This window comes from Nomascus leucogenys, unplaced genomic scaffold, assembly GCF_006542625.1.
Source record: "Nomascus leucogenys isolate Asia unplaced genomic scaffold, Asia_NLE_v1 001385F_38931_qpd_obj, whole genome shotgun sequence".
Classification (NCBI taxonomy): Eukaryota; Metazoa; Chordata; class Mammalia; order Primates; family Hylobatidae; genus Nomascus; species Nomascus leucogenys.
The window spans coordinates 13,411-30,022 of record NW_022097828.1 but is presented as its reverse complement, the minus strand read 5'-3'; the positions used below and the strand labels follow the sequence as shown (position 1 = coordinate 30,022).

At 55.6% G+C, this 16,612-nt stretch overlaps 1 protein-coding gene across 1 annotated transcript; it reads right to left on the bottom strand.

Moving 5' to 3' along the window:
• Window positions 1-11,696: 11,696 nt before the first annotated feature.
• On the bottom strand, window positions 11,697-16,172 carry LOC115834373 (putative POM121-like protein 1). The gene is given in 4 exon segments (XM_030809128.1): window positions 11,697-11,775; window positions 11,906-11,961; window positions 14,492-15,171; window positions 15,174-16,172. Coding segments are annotated over 4 exon segments (1,446 nt in total). The 5' UTR covers window positions 15,805-16,172.
• Between the last annotated feature and the right edge of the window lie 440 nt (window positions 16,173-16,612).

The following is a 16,612-nucleotide window of genomic DNA, read 5'->3' as shown; positions in this document are numbered from 1 at the left end:
AATCCTTGGATGCCTCCTAATGGTATAAGACTCCAAGAAAGGCCAGCACTATGGCTCCACCTGTAAATCCCAGCACTTTGGGAGCCGAGGTGGGCATTCAAAATCCTTGCTCTTTCTGAAGTAGACTAGGGGGCTTCCCCCGAGGGGCAGGCTCACCTCACCCTGAACCTTTGCATGCCTTGTGGGTAAAATATTTGATGAGTCCTCTAGGGGCCCTTGGACCTTGGCTATGAGACCAGGAGCATTAGAGGACTGTGCCCCTTCTCCCCACTATAATGAAGTAAAGCCCTTGGTCAAGTCACCAGTAGGGAGTTCAGCTTGAAGAGGATGCCGTCCCGAAAACAGACGGGGTCTTCGGAGTCAAGATTCTGTGGTCACCAAGGATGCAGAGGGGCTTGGGCTCACGCACTGAGGGGCCTGTCCCTCAGCTGTTTCTGCAGAAAAGAGCATGTGTGGGTCTCTCCTCTCTGTGCGTGGCCGCTGCACGGTGAGGTCAGGCCCCAGAGAAACACTTGGTTGTTCAGCTACCTCCGTGTTTCCTCCAAACCAGCCTCAGGAATGTCTTTGCTGCCTTGCTTGGAAGCAGTAGGCTGGCTCCAGGAACTGCCCAAATGCAGGGTTTTCTGCCCTTGCTTGGAATTTGTGACGGTCCCAGGTTCCTGTTGAATGGTTGTAACTAACCCCCGCCCTTTTGTCAGGAGTCAGTTGCCAAAGAAGCCGTTTGTTGTTTTGAGAGCAGTTCTTGCAGACACAGATCACTTCCTTAGGGAATTCATTTGCTTCCCCAGATGGAATCTGGCTGGGCCCCGACCTTGCTGGTCACGTGGCCAGGGCCTCCATCAGTCATACCCTGGACTCCTTTCTGTGTCTAAACACCACTCCCCACCCCCAACTGCATGGCAGCCACTTGGTAGCACTCTGGGAGGGCTCTGGGCATGAGCATCGAGGACTCCATCAGCAGCCCCTCCAAATAACCACGGCTAATGAGGGTGCTTGAGAAGCTGCTTTGATGTGCTGCTAAATCCAGTTGCAAAAACAGAACTAAAAGCCTCTGCACAGCACTGTGTTCTGACTTTGAAGTATTCTTACTCTAGTGTCCTGTGTGGAGGTATTGGAATTGTTCATTGCTAAGACTCAGAGGAGAAACGCACTTAGCATCGCAGGACTTGGGCACTGGTGCTGAGGCAACCCTTTATTCGTGGGATGTTTATTTTAGGCCTGGGCCTGGGGCAGGGGTCAGGGGATTCTCCTCTCACACACCACGTGGATGGCAGCACCAACACCGGGCCTGATCTCCCAGCTGGGAGCACAGGTTGCTAACCCCAGATCTGGAATCTTTCAGATGCCCTTGCTGTGCTGACTTGACTTAGGCCTCCTGACCATCCCACAAAGATCATGTGTGGACTTGCAGAGGGTCTGGCTGCTTCAGCCTCTTAGAAAAGTCCTGAGAAAGTACTTGCAATGAGGACCGAGCTTGCAGAGGGGAGGACAGGCATGCACAAGGCTCTGTGTGCAGCCCCAGACCTGGGCACCTTCGTCACCGTCCTCACCCCACCTCCGGGTGTACAGATAGGGGGCAGTCTCCTGTGCTGTGGCCCAAGCAGGCTGTCAGGACACTGAGAACATTCTCTCCTCCTGCAGGAGAGAGAGGTCCAAGGTGCCCTACATCGTGTGCCAGTGTGTGGAGGAGATCGAGCGCCGCGGCACGGAGGAGGTGGGCATCTATCGCGTGTCCAGAGTGGCCACGGACATCCAGGCACTGAAGGCAGCTTTCGACGTCAGTGAGTGTCGGCCTCCGCAGGATGGGATGGAGGTGTGGGCGGCGGTGTCCACGATGAGATCTCAGAGCCGCTCCATGGCCAGGGCATGTCACATCCTTCTCTGTGTCTTTTCTTCATTTACTGTTTATTATTTTTAAGAAAGAGAAGACAAGAGTTGTAGAAGGAGCTTCTGTAGAGGCCAGATTTTAAACCATCCTAGCTACAGTGCTGCTTGCTGGGGTGCACCAGGGGCTTCCTCAGGCCCTTGGCCTTCCTGCCTTGGGGGTGGACAGGAGGTGGAAGCCCAGGACTCAGTGCAGTCTGTCCACTGCCCTGCTTGAGGATGCAGAGGCAGAAGGCACTGATGGGACCCAGCTCAGACCGGGGCTTTAACATCTCTGCCTCCATCTCACCAACCCTCAGAGGCTGTGAAAGACCTGGAGCTGCCCCAAATGCCAGGGGAGGGCACTGAGACCCCAGAGGGTCCTTGCCCAGCATCTTCAAAGCAACAGGATTTTGTGCCTGCAGACTCTTCTTTGGGGCACACACCACCCACCCTGACCAGGATCCCTAGAATGCCCAGCACCCTGGAGGGCTCTGTGGTAGTTTCAGCTCCCTCTGGGGCCCAGAATGGACCTGGCCTGTGGTGAGGATGTAAACACCAGTGGCCAATTGGGTCCAAAGGAAGACACAGGTTCAAACACTGAAACCAATCAGATTCTCCCATGGCCTTCCTGCTATCAGAAGGCACTGGTGCAGGGGTGGTTGCTATGTACAGGGCAGAGCCACCCATTCCCCACGCAGGCACTGTGTCCTGCCACACTGGCCTCCTCCTGGCCATCACATGGGGCCAAGCAGGGAGAGGAATGGGAATGCCCACGCACCCCCATCAACTCTGCAGACACAGAACCATGCACAGCTCTTGGGAGGAGTCAGATGAGCTGCTCAAAGCCCGGGAGGGTCCCGCACTATGGTCAGTGTGGCAGGGACGGTGCTTTAGCCAAGGCAGGGATGGCGGGTGACTCACTCGGGATCCTCAAGGAGGCCGCGTCATTCCGTGCTCTTTCCAGATAACAAGGAGTGTCGGTGATGACAAGCGAGATGGACGTGAACGCCATCACAGCACGCCGAAGCTGTACTTCCGTGAGCTGCTGAGCCCCTCTTCACTGACGAGTTCTACCCCAACTTTGCGGAGGGCATCGGTGAGCACTGGAGGCCTTGGCCTCATGGGAGACGTCTCCTCCACGTGCACTGCTGCCCTTGGAGGCTGTGAAAAGTGAGGTGTGGAACCCGAGCTGTGCCCCCTCTGCCATGGTCGGCATTTTAACCCAACCTCAAAAGCAGGGGACCAGAACAGAGCCTGTCCTGGAAGCCCTCGCCCATCCCCAGAGGGCTCCCGTCCTTATTCCTCAAGGAGACCAAGAGGCTGAAATAGTCAGCACTGCCATGCTGTGGGGTCCTAAAGTCTGCTGTCTTTCTGCAGACCAGGGCTGAAGGAGGGTGCCCAGGTGCTCTAGCCACGGGTCCTGGCCCAGTCGAACATGGGTTCCAACATGGCCTGACCCTTAGTCAACCTGGAGGCTGATGTCTAGAGTGGGCGCTGGCACGTGCAGCACCTGTAGCCTCCGCATCACCCTTAGGGCAGGTCTGCCTCCACGCCCATGCACAGAGGACCTGCTCTCCCAGCCTCCAGGTGCCCCTGTGGTGTCCAGGACGACAGGGGTCTCTGCGTACTTGGTGGGGCTGGGGCCTCCCACTTCCCACCTCCTTGTGTCCCTCACTCCCTGTTTCATTCCACGCCGAGCCTCCCCTGCCTTGGGCTCTCTGGGGAGGGGGTGGTGGCAGGAGTTGTCCAAGGGCAGCTCTGCCCATGAGCGGCTGCTCCCGCGGCTCCTCTGCTGCTGTTTGCCGCGTGCTGCTGACCCGTGTGAGGTAGAGAAAAGGCGTTCAGGTGGCTCATACCCCACACCAGCGCCCCTCACAGGGTCCTCACTGGGGCCAGAGCTGTGAGACTGAGGATGATGACGAGCCTGGGCTGTGCAGGGACACAAGCCCCAGGTGCTCCATGTGACCACCTCGGGAGAGGTCTCTGGCTCGTTGTGACCCTGAGGAGTAACCCACCGCCTCCTGCAGCTCTTTCAGACCCGGTTGCAAAGGAGAGCTGCATGCTCAACCTGCTGCTGTCCCTGCCGGAGGCCAACCTGCTCCCCTTCCTTTTCCTTCTGGACCACCTGAAAAGGTAGCCCAGCTCTCCGTGGCAGCCCAGGACTCCAGGTCCCAGGCCGCGGGGTGCCCCTTCTGCTCCCACTAGACCCCCAACACCGAGGACCTTTTCCCCTGACCCCTGTCTGCAGTCACTCACTGCCTCTTGCGACTAGTGCCACTGCCACCCCCTGCCCCCGCCTCTCCTCTTTGCCACCCTCCTCCCCCTGCACTGTGGCCTTAAAAAGAGCTCAGAGCTTTGCCATGGCCAGCAGAGCACTTGGACCCCCTCTTCCCTCCCAGTCACATCATAGAGGAGACTCCCCACCAGCCCAGAGTTGGCCCCTTGTCCTGGGCCACTGAGACCCAGAAGTACCAGGGCTGGAGTCACCTTGCAGCACAGCCAGGGTCGAGGTCACTCCCTTCCTGAGGACTCCAGCATGGCCCAGCCCCTCTTCCTCTCTCCTGGTGGTGGCATTGAAACAGCACCCTCTGCTTTGGTCCTCTACAGGTGGCAGAGAAGGAGGCAGTCAATAAGATGTCCCTGCAACCTCGCCATGATCTTTGGCCCCACGCTGCTCCGGCCTCAGAGAAGGAGAGCAAGCTCCCTGCCAACCCCAGCCAGCCCATCACCATGACTGACAGCTGGTCCTTGGAGGTCATGTCCCAGGTATGGGAAGACAGGCTCCAGCCCTGCAACCCTGACCTGCCAGAGGGGCCTCTGCCTGCCCCACCCCCAGTCCTGCCCATCTTCCTACTTGCATTGTATGTGGTGTGGCGACATTCGGAGAGGACTTGCCTAGTCGCATGGAGGAGTGATAGTGGGGCCCAGCCACCTTCTGGTCCTGCTAGTGCACTTGCTGGGGGTTAAAAACCCAAGTGTTGGGTGTGGTGGCTCAGCCTGTAATCCAGCACTTGGAGGCCAAGGCAGGAACCCACCCAGGTGTCGAGACCAGTCTGGGCATGTGGCAAACCATCTCTAGAAAAAATAAAAGAAAAATTAGCCAGCATCGTGGCACACACCTGTAATCCTAGTATCTGGAGGCTGACACGGAGGATGCTTGAGCCCAGGAGTTAGAGGCTGCAGTGACCCATGATGGAGCCACTGTACTCCAGCCTGGGGGACAGAGCAAGCCCTGTGCATCTCTAAAATAAACAACCCCCCACCCCAAGTCATCCTTGTCTCACTGTAAGGGTTCATGTCCCAGCAGGGTTTCTAGCACCTGAGATGGACTTGGAGGCTTGGGCCCAAGACCTCCCACCAGCACTGGAGCCCCCTCTGACCACCTCCCTCCCCACTCTGCCCGCAGTCCAGGTGCTGCTGACTTCCTGCGCTGGAATCCATCCCTGCCCACAGCAAGACAGAGATCCTGTCCCACCAAGTCTAAGGCCCAGTCCATCTCTGGAGGGACAACGGCCTGGAAACTCGGCTAACGGCCTCCGTAGAGCGGGAACCTTCCTGAGGTCCTTGGGCCCCCCAAGTGTCGGCCATCTGCCAAGAGACAGCGACCCAAGCCGAAGGACAGGTGACTGGACAGATCCCGCCAGGTCTGGAGCCCCAGGCTGGCCTCAGACTGGTTTTTCCATGCAGCCACCCGAGGGCGCCCCAAGCCAGTGCATCTCAGAGCCAGGCCTGGCCCTGGGAGACAGGGTGAAGGGAGTGGTTTTTATGAACTTAACTTACAGAGTTTAAAAGATTTCTACTGGATCACTGTCAAGATGCGCCCTCTCTGGGGAGAAGGGAACGTGACCGGATTCCCTCACTGTTGTATCTGGAATAAACGCTGCTGCTTCATCCTGTGGGGCCATGGCCTGTGTGGGTGGGGCCTCTTCCATTTCCCTGACTTAGAAACCACACTCCACTTAGAACAGGGTTGGGGAGGCTTAGTCAGCACTGGGGAGCGTTTGGACTCCATTCTTGCCTTTCTTCTTTTTCTTTCCAGAAGGATTTTTGTGCAGAAATGGGTCTTTTGTTGCCGCGTTTGTCCTCGTTGGAAGGCAGCTCCAGGAGGCCTGTGAAATGTCGGGGGACAGGACCCCCAGGGAGGGAATCCCAGGCTACATACTTCAGGGTTCTTCTCCAGGGAGAGCGACCTCGTCCCCCGCTCCTGACCGCCCTTCCGGCCCACGCTCTCCTGTTTGGCTTCCACAGGCCTGGACTTCTCTGGCTTCTCTGCCCACACACTCCCTGCCCCAAGTGTCCTGCCCCTGCCCCTGCCCCAGCACAGGTGACTTCATTTCTGTCCTCTCAGCTCAGTGGACTCGCTCAACTTTTGTAAAAGTCTCCACTTGGTGGTAGCAGCTTGCTGATGACTTGTTTTAAAACTTTCATCCTAAATAACCTTTTGATACTTGAATATTTTTAAGTTTTATATGTAGTTTCTAATTTTTTTTCCTAACAGATTCAGATACCTAATAAGATGCTGGAATGTATTCCATGGACAATCCGTGTCCTGGCAGCATTTGCTCTTCCTCTAAGCGCCTGGCTTCGCTGTTCTCCGGAGTGGGTTCTGGTCTCTGGAGAACAGGATACGTGGAGGGTTAGGAAGGGGCCAGGCCTAGAGACGGAGACTCCCTCCCAGAGCAGGTGGAGGCACAGGACCATTTGCTACCCCATCTGCCGGCACCTGCGGGGGAGCCCAGGCATTCTTTGTAAACCCTCCTGACCACCTGGCTAAAGAAAACAGAAGCATGGAGGCTGCCAAGTATTTTCAAGAAATAACCCCATGAACATTGCATCACTGTTTTAGAAAAAGGGGCTTGGGGCAGGCAGAGAAGAGAAGGGAGAGCAAACTGAGAGCCAAGTTTTCAGACGGTCCTGCAGGAGGAGAGGATGCAGCTGCCCAGAGGGAAGCAGGATCACATTTAAGGAAGTGTGTGGGGTCCCTGGATGACACCAGCACCCAGTACGGCTCTGTCTGGCGACCGCTCCCAAGGTGGGAGGAGTGGGTGCCCCTGTGTGTCAGTGGGCAGCTCCTGCTGAGCCCACAGCTCACTGGGGAGCCTGACAGCGGGGCCATGCACCTGACACTCCTCTCTGCTTGTGGACCTGGCGAGGCAGGGAGCAGAAAACAGAGCCACTTGAAGGCTTTCTGTCTGCCTCTGTGTGCAGTGTGGATTTAGTTGTGCTTTTTTCTTGCTGGGAGAGCACAGCCACCATTTACAAGCAGTGTCACCCTCGTGGGTGGTGAGGACAGAACAGGAGCCTCTGCTCTCTGTACCTATCTGGGCCCGGTGGCTCCCCTGTCCTGGCTTCCATCTCTGTCTCAGCGACCATCCAGCCCTGCGCAGGAACACATGTTGCTTAGAAAAGCCAAATCCAGCCCTTGTCTCGGTCTCCTCTGGTCTCATGATGTGCATCTGTTACCTTGAAACTGGAATCCAGTCTATCAATGTCTGTGCCAATTTTTGTTCCCTCTCCAACCTCCTTCCCCTTATGACTTTTATTTATGTAGGATGTGTGCTGTCCTAATGATGGGATGACCACACTTTTCCATGTTCTAAAAGTGCTCCTCTCCCGCAGGGCCCCAGGGCTGATGGTTGTTTTGGGTCTACAGCTACGTCTTACCCGCCTCCTGGCTCAAAGCCTGTGTGGTGGCAAAGCCGGTGCGGGGCTGGGGAACGCGGCGTTCTCCAGGAGGAGGACCCGGCTCTCCTTCTGCAGTGCAGGCAAAGGCCTAGATGCCAGTGTGACCTCCCACAAGGCATGGCTTCCAGACTCCCCAACCAGAAGTGATGCTTTTTTGCCTCGGGCCCTGGGTTTGAAGCAGCCTGGCTTTCTCTCGGTAAGTGGCTGGTGTCTTAGCAGCTGCAATCTGAGCTCAGCCACCTACACACCACCGTGGGGGAAAGAACTGCCGACACTTTCATTAAAAAGTTTCCTGAGACGACTTGCGTGCATGTTGATTTCATGATGAGCGCCGCTGGGAAGAAGCCCTGAGCCGGTGGGGTGGGCTGGAAGTGGCAGGTGCAGTGATGGGGCTGGGTGCCCGGGAGGCCTCAGTGCTCAATCAGGCCACGGTGGCCAAGCCCAGGCTGCAGGGAAGGCCGGCCTGGGAGGTGTGGGTGAGCACAGGCAGGCGCCAGCTGGGCAGTGTTAGGATGCTGGAGCAGCATCTGTAACTCCGCTGAGTGGGGTAGTCTGGTTGGGGCAGGGACCGCTGTTGCTTTGGCAGAGAGAGATGATCCCCACTGGGAGAGGCTGTTCTGACTCTGCAGGTGGGACAGGGACAGATGGCCACCAGGGTGACCCGGCTGGTCTTCCTTTGCTGTGCTGAGCCCTGGGACGTGGAGGTTTCCCGCCACACACAGCCTGGGCCCGGGTTCTTACCTGTGGCCACCTCTCTGGCACGAGCCCCTCAGTCTTGGGTGGTTTCTGCCTGGCCGGGATTTGGTGTTGCTGCTGAGTCCAGCCTTTCCACCATCCCCGCATGGGCCTTGGGTGTTGTCAGCTGCCTCCCGCCTTGGCTTCAGTAGCTCACCCAGCTTACAGGGGAGCTGCCCTGGGCTGGAGATGGGCACGCACCCTGGGTCCTGCTTCAATGAATGCAGCTTGAGGAGACCCGGCCACATCCACTGGGCCACAGGTTGCCCTCGGCAATGCCCACATCAGCCGTCAGCCTGAGCCTCCCCAGGAGATCAAGGCTCACATGACAAAGGCTGCCCGTGGCCAGTGAGGTGGCTGAGCCCAGCCAGGACTTTTCTCGGACTCCCGGGATGTGGCTCTGCTCGTGAGAGGCCTGGTCAGCTCTCTCGGGGTGAGAGGGGCTTGTCACACGGGCCCCTGCCTGCGGTGTGACCCTTCTCAGCTTCTCTCAGCAGCCCTGCCTGCGGAGTGTCACCACTACCATGATCATTTCCCTGACACTGGGAGGGTGTGGGGACGTCCTGGGTAGAGACAGGGCCCGTGGCAGCAGCAGGCTCAGGGGCGCCCTGCACTGGTGGGCTGGGGACATGGTGGAGACCACACCAAGGGCTGGACAAGGGGACGAGCCTCCACCCTGGCCTCTCCGCAGGCCTCAGCAGCCCCTCCCACAGGCAGAAGGGTTCACACTGGGTTCTGCCCTCACTGCAAGAGCTACCAGTGCCACGTGCTGTTCTGCCCAATCTGGTGTCTGCAGGGCAGGAAAGGGCTGCCGCTGGCCCATTTCTGAGTGTTCAGCACCTAAGGGTGACACACTGTCTGTCCCTACCCTCCGGGTCCTGTTTGAAAATCAAACCCATGCTCACAGGCCGATTTGTTTTTTCTTTCAGAGACAGGGTCCCACTTTGTCACCCAAGCTGGAGTGCAGTGGTGCGATTATAGCTCAATGCAGCCTCCAGTCCCCGGACTCAAGGGACCCTCCTGCCTCAGCCTGCCAAGTAGTTTGGACTATAGCTGGGTGCCATTGCACCTGTTTTATTCTTATTTTGTAGACATGGGGTCTGGCTATGTTGTCCAGGCTATTCTCAAAATTCCCGGCCTCAAGCAATCCTCCCGCCTCGGCCTCTCAAAGGTTGGGATTACAGGTGTGAGGCAAGGCACCCAGCTCAGCCACAGAGCCCTATTGCATCTCTCTTACTAGGAGCAAGAGCCGACTGCCCCCTCATCCCCATTCCAGAGTGTTGGGGCTGTGTTCAGCCGAGGCCGGGCCACTGGCATGGCCCAGGGAGCGGGATCATTCACTGCTGCCCCAAAGCTGAGGTCATTCCACCTCGACAAGACTTCCTCATCCAATCCCTTTACTTGACAGCTGGGGAAACCAATGCTCACAGAGCACCCCCAGCTCACTCGGGGTCTCAGAGCTGATCCGTGAGCAGAGGCTGAGATCCTGGGATCTTGTCCCCCAGCCGCCCCGCAAGCTTGCTCCCTTTCTGCTGGAAGAGATGGGGCTGGACCTCGACCGGCAGCCCTGGCCTGGACATGACTGTGCTCGTGCAGGTATTCAGGCCGAGATGCCCCAGCATCATATTTTTTTCTTTTTTTGAGACGGTGTCTCACTCTCTCACCCAAGCTGGAGAGCAGTGGCATGAAATCGGCTCACTGCAACCTCTGCCTCCTGGTTAAAGTGATTCTTCTGCTCAGCCTTCCAAGTAGCTGGGACTACAGGCTTGTACAACCACGCCTGACTAATTTTTGTATTTTTACTAGAGACGGGGTTTCCCCATGTTGGCCAGGCTCGTGTCGAACTCCTGACCTCAGGTGATCCACCTGCCTTGGCCTCCCAAAGTGCTGGGATTACAGGTGTGAGCCACTGCGTCATTTAAATGTAGTGAAAGGCCGGGTGCGGTGGCTCATGCCTGTAACCCCAGTACTTTGAAAGGACGAGGCTGTCAGATCACCTAAGGTCAGGAGTTCGAGACCAGCCTGGCCAACGTGGTGAAACTGTGTCTCTACAAAAAAATAGAAAAAATTATCCCCGCGTGGTGGTGCGTACCTGTAGTCCCAGTTACTCAGGAGGCTGAGGCATTAGAATCGCTTAAACCTCGGAGGCGGAGGCTGCAGTGAGCTGAGATGGCGCCACTGCACTCCAGCCTGGGTGACAGAGCAAAACCTTGTCTCTAAATAATTAAATAAATAAATATGGCCAAGCACGGTGCCTTAGGCCTGTAATCCCAACACTTTGGGGGCCAAGGCAGGTGGTCCCTGAGGTCAGGAGTCCGAGACCAGCCTGGCCAAGATGGTGAAACACTGTCTCTACTAAAAATACAAAAATTAGCCAGGCGTGGCGGCAGGCACCTGTAATCCCAGCTACTCGGGGCACTGAGGCAGGAGAACCACTTGAATCTGGAAGGCAGAGGTTGCAGTGAGCTGAGATTGCACCACTGCACTCTAGCCTGGGCAATGGAGCAAGACTCCATCTGAAATAAATAAATTAATAAATACAGAGCAAGATTCTGTCTCAAAGAAATAAATAAATGTACACCTGTAATCCTAGCACTTTGGGAGGCTATGACAGGTCGATCACCTGAGGTCAGGAGTTCGAGACCAGCCTGACCAATATAGCGAAACCCCATCTGAAATACTAAAAATACAAAAATTAGCAGGGAGTTGTGACATGTGCCTGTAGTCCCAGCTACTCGGGAGGCTGAGACAGGAGAATTACTTGAACCCAGGAGGTGGAGGTTGCAGTCAGCCGAGATCTCGCCACTGCACTTCAGCCTGGGTGACAGAGTGAGACTCTGTCTCAAAAGGAATAAATAAATAAAATACAAAATAAAAAAATAAATGTAGTAAGATTGCAGAGTCGTGCTGCGGAAGCGTGCTGGTCCTATCCATGGAGTGAAGGCTGATTTCATACACAAATGTCACAAGAACTTTTTTTTGTTTTGTTTTCTTTTTTTTTGAGATAGAGTCTTGCTCTGTCACGCAGGCTGGAGTGCAGTGGTGCGATCTCGGCTCACTGCAAGCTCTGCCTCCCGGGTTTATGCCATTCTCCTGCCTCAGCCTCCCGAGTAGCTGGGACTACAGGCGCCCGCCACCACACCCAGCTAATTTTTTTGTATTTTTAGTAGAGATGGGGTTTCACCATGTTATCCAGGATAGTCTCGATCTCCTGACCTCATGATCCACCCGCCTCAGCCTCCCAAAGTGCTGGGATTACAGGCGTGAGCCACCGCGCCTGGCCACAAGAACTTTTATACCCACCCCTGAAAGAAAGCCCTGATTGCCTTCTGAAGAAGCAGTACAGGGACTAACACGTGGGCTGTCCCAGACAGCTCTGGAAAGATAAACAGAAAACAGAAAATGACACGCTAAGCCCTTGAGGCCAAAACGCCCTTCCCCAGAGCAGCTGCCAGAAGACAGGGAGCAGGATCGGGTTGGAGGTCACTTCTGGGTGAGGGGGAGAATGGTCAGACCCGGGGCAGGGGTGTTGGAGCCTGGTTGGCCTCAATGGAACAGAAGAGAGCTGCTTCATGATGCTCAGCTGACAGGCTGAGCCTTGCATAACCCAAGTTCTCACGGTACAGAGAGGCCAGCCAGCGCGGGGACAAAGTCACACACGCACTGAAATGTTTCCTGGAAGACAGGGCCCAGTTGATCTCTCAAATGGGACCAGATTGGAAGGCAGACCAGCTGCTTTGGGCAAATGAGGCCACTTCTGAATGAGCTCCCAAACTAGATGGTGCCGAGGGCCCTGGACCTGGCAGCTGGGCTGGACATCGCACGGCCCTGTATTCCAGGAAACGGCATCTCAGTGCTCGTCTGGCCAGTTCTCCAAAAGAACCATCCACAGGCCATTTTTCCATTCCCCTCCTATGCACAGACTGGGCCGGGCCTGACCAGAAACTCTCCCTTAGGGTTTTCAGTCACTGCCAAAACTTGAGCCCAGCAGTGAGGATGTGATGTTAAAATGTGACTCTGCGCCAGGCAGTGGCTCATGCTTGTCGACCCAGTGCTTTTGGGAAGCTGAGCTGGGAGGATCAATTGAGATCAACAGTTCAAGGCCAACCTGAGGAACATAGATCTCTACAAACAAATAAAAACACTAGCCAGCTCTGGTGACATGCACTGCTAGTCTCAGCTGCTCAGAAGGCTGAAGTGGCTTCAGCCCAGGAGTTCAAAGCTGCAGCTATGATCGTGCCACTGTATTCCAACACGAAAGACACAGCGAGACCATGTCTTGAAACAAGGCACAAATAAACTAGGTATAGAAGAAACATACCTGAAAATGGCAGGGCTGGGTGCAGTGGCTCACGAGTGTAATCCCAGCACTCTGGGAAGCTGAGGTGGGTGGATCACCGGATGTCAGGACTCCGAGACCAGCCTGGCCAACGTGGTGAAACCCCATCTCTACTAAAAGTACGAAAATTAGCCAGGCGTGGTGGCATGCGCCAGGTATCCCAGCTACTCGGGAGGCTGAGGCAGGAGAATCACTTGAACCCAGGAGGCGGAGGTAGCAGTGAGCCAAGATCACATCATTGCACTCCAGCCTGGGCGGCAAGAGCGAGACTCTGTCTCAAAAAACACAAACAAACAAAACAACGTACCTGAAAATAGTAAAACCTGATACGACAAAGCCATAGCTAACCTACTACAGAATGGGGAAAAGTTGAAAGCATTTCCTCTGTAAACAGGAACAAGAGGAGGATGCCCATTCTCACCACTCCTATTCGACATCACACAATCAGGGAAGAGAAGACAATAAAAGGCATCCACACTGGAAAAGAGGACATCGAATTCTTCTTGTCTGATGAAGATGTGATCTTGGATCTAGAAACATGTAAAGCCTCCACCAGAAAACCCCTAGACCTGATAAATTAATACAGTCATTTGGAGAATACAGAATCAACAACAACAACAACAAAATCAGCAGCATTTCTATACACCAATAATGGTCTGGTTGGGAAAGAAATTAAGAAGGCAATCCCATTTACAATAGCAGCAACATGGAAAAATGTATGCCACAGAAGAAATTTCCCAAGGAGGTGAAAGATTTCTACAAGGAAAACACAAAACACTGATGAAAATGTTTAAGAGGACAGAAAGAAATGGACAATCATTTCATGCTCATGGAAGGAATTCATAGCATTAAAATGACCACACTGCCCGAAGCAGTCTAGAGATTCAGTACAACCCCTACCAAAATACCAATGTCATCACTCACAGAATTGGAAAGTCCTACAATTCATAAAAAAGAACCAAAAAAGAGCTCAAAGACCCAAAGTCATGCTCAGCAAAAACAACAAAACTAGAGGCATCCCATTTCACTGCAAATTAGAACTACAAAATTTCTGACAAGTGCATAGTAACCAAAATAGTATAATCCTAGCATAAAACTAGACACTTAGATCAATGGGACAGATGAGAGAACCCAGAAAGACAGACACATATTCACAGCCAATTGATCTTTCACAGAGCCGACAGAAACACACACTGGGGAAAGGACACCCTCTTCAATGAATGGTACTAGGAGGGTTGGATGGCCACATGCAGAAGAATGAAACTGGACCCTTATCTCTCAGCATATAGACAAATCACTTCGAGATAGATTCAAGACTTAAGTGTGAATGTTAAGATACGAAACTACAATAATCTTGGAAGGAAACCTAGAGAAAACTCTTCTGGATCTCACTCTAAGCAAGGAATTTATGACGGGCTCAAAAGCTCCACATGGAGAAGGATGAGCTGGAGGATGGCCCACTGGACCTGTGTCCAGCAGAACTCCTGACAGCGCATGAGGGAGCCTTAGAGGCCAGGTTCCTCCTTGCTGTGCCCACGCGGGAAGTGGGGTTGCTAGGGTCAGAAGCCGGGCCAGACTTGCACGTGAAGCCTGCCTTGTTTGCAGTGGCACTGGATCCCCGACTTGCAATTGCGGGCGTCGGCTTAAATGGTCCCCCAGGGGTGTGATAGAAAGTAAAGACAAAAGTGCCACCCAACAGAGTTGCTCCCCGTGCCAGGTCCTGCGGTCACCATGGAAGTGTGCTGCCTTGGGGGCCCCCTGGTGTTCAGGCCCTGGTGTTCAGGCCCCGCCACCCCCCGTGCCCTATTACCATTGGGCCTTTCTCTTTAAAGGGTTTCTTCTGACGGAATGCAGACCTGGGCCCACCTCTGTACTGTCAATTTCCATGGGTGTGGCTGGAGGGCTAGAACTGGCTCCAGAATGCAGACCTGGGCCCACCTCTGTACTGTCGATTTCCATGGGTGTGGCTGGAGGGCTAGAACTGGCTCCAGAAGTGCCAGGCCTTGGGCTTCTCATGCCCACATCCATGCTTGCAGCTAGGAAGGGGACAGGAATCAGCGAGGTGACCTGGGCTGAGTCCCGGGAGTGGGAAGAGGTGGCAGGAAGGGGATCTGAGGAGGAGAACAGGGAGCCTGATGGTCTGCGCTTCCTCCCAGACACAGGAGCTGTGGAGGGGACCTCTGCAGCAGATGTTAGGGGGGCCACTGGGCCCAGGCAGTCTTGGGACTTGTGTCTCTCCTGCTGTGCATCCATACCGGGTGCTTTAGAGACAGCAGGCAGACCAGAAGCCCCTGTTGCAAGTGAGGACAAAGCGTTGGCAGGCCATGAGGGTCTGCAGTCCCAGATGGCCTTGGGCTCGCCCCGCAGTACACTGTTGATGCGCTCGAACGCAGCCTCCTTCTCCCGGTCCAGGTCTTCAGCAGTGACCCGGAACCCCAGCTCTAAGGGAGGCGGCAGCATCAGGGGCTCCCCTCGCCTGCGTGGCCGCAGGGGAAACTTGCGTCTACGGGGCCTAGACGCCTGGGATCTGGGGGAGCCATTCCTGGGGCGAGTGTCTGCCCTGGTGCTATATCTGCTGCCTTTTCATACCGGGTGTGACCCGAAGAGACAGCCTGAGGCCTGTCCTCACTCGCTGTCTTTGAGGACCTGATGGTCAGCTGGCAGTGGGATGAGGCTGACCCCCTCCTCCGCTTTAGCCACGGGAAGCCTCCCATGGAGCTGTAGGAGCTCGAGATGGCATTGCGTTTGGTGCACGAGCTCGTCCAGGAGGTCTGGGATCTCTCGTGATATGTGACTTCTGACCTCTGGGCATGGAGGTCTCTCTGCACGGGCCCAGGCCTGGGCACAATGGGAGAGAGGCCTCCATTGTCCCGCAGGGGCCTAAATTCAGACCGTGCATCCCCGGTGACCTCGGGGACTCTTCTCTGATAATCAGGACTCTCTTGGACTCTAGGGTCCTTGTCCTGCTCAGGCATCCCTGCCCCGCTCTCCTTGAGGGCCCTCAACACTATCTTCCCTGGACACAAGTGTGGGGACAGCCGGGTGTTGTGGGCCCCAAAGGGGTGACTTCCTGCTCCTGGGCCCCACAGAGAGTCCTTGTGCTCAGTGCAGTGGCTGAGCTGGAGGATGCCCTGGAACTCGGAGCACAAGGCACGGGCTTGCTGTGGTACCTGTGCCATGAAATTGAAGTCAGGATCACCAGGAAGGAACACACTGCTTGCAGGATCACGGAAAGCCTTCTTACAGTTGTCTTGACAGCACTGATGCCAAGTGTCTGGGTGCTTGTAGGATGGCCTGCCACTCAGTCGAGGGGCAGGAGCAACGGGGAGATCCCACAAGCAAAGTGAACTGGGGGATGGGCTGAACGGGCTCCAGGCAACTGAGCCCTACTGGCAGGTCCTCGGCCTGGGCCCGGACAGGAATGAGGGGCACAAAGTGCCCAGGTAACCGCTCCTGGGAGCAGTGGGGAACCGTCGTTTTTGAACTCTCGAGAGCTGGGCGCTGAGCGTCCACGTCGAGCTGCCAATTCGGCCAACCGCTAAGCCAGCAGTTTCTTCTGTTGCCGGGCAACGCGCCTTTTAAACCCGAGGGAGTGGCTGCGCGTGCAAAGAACCCGCGCGAGTGACAGAGCGACCTTAACGGATTAGCGCGGCAAGTTTGCCGGGCAACGCATCTTTTAAAGCTGAGGCAGTGGGTGCGCGTGCACAGGATGGCGCGAGTGACAGAGCGACCTTAACGGATTAATTAGCGCTGCAAGGTACCTGTGCGAGATACCTGCTGGCAATGGTGGCAGGCGGAGGTGGGGTGGGGGGGCATGCAAGAGGTAGTGGAAGGAGAGACCCAGGCACAAAGGTGGCGGGAAGAACAGGTGCCCACAATGGCTGCAGATCTGTCCATGGATCACTGTGAAGATTCCTGCTGTCCTGCTGAGGTGGAGATTGCAGTGAGCTGAGATCGCACCATTGCACTCCAGCCTGGGCAACAAGA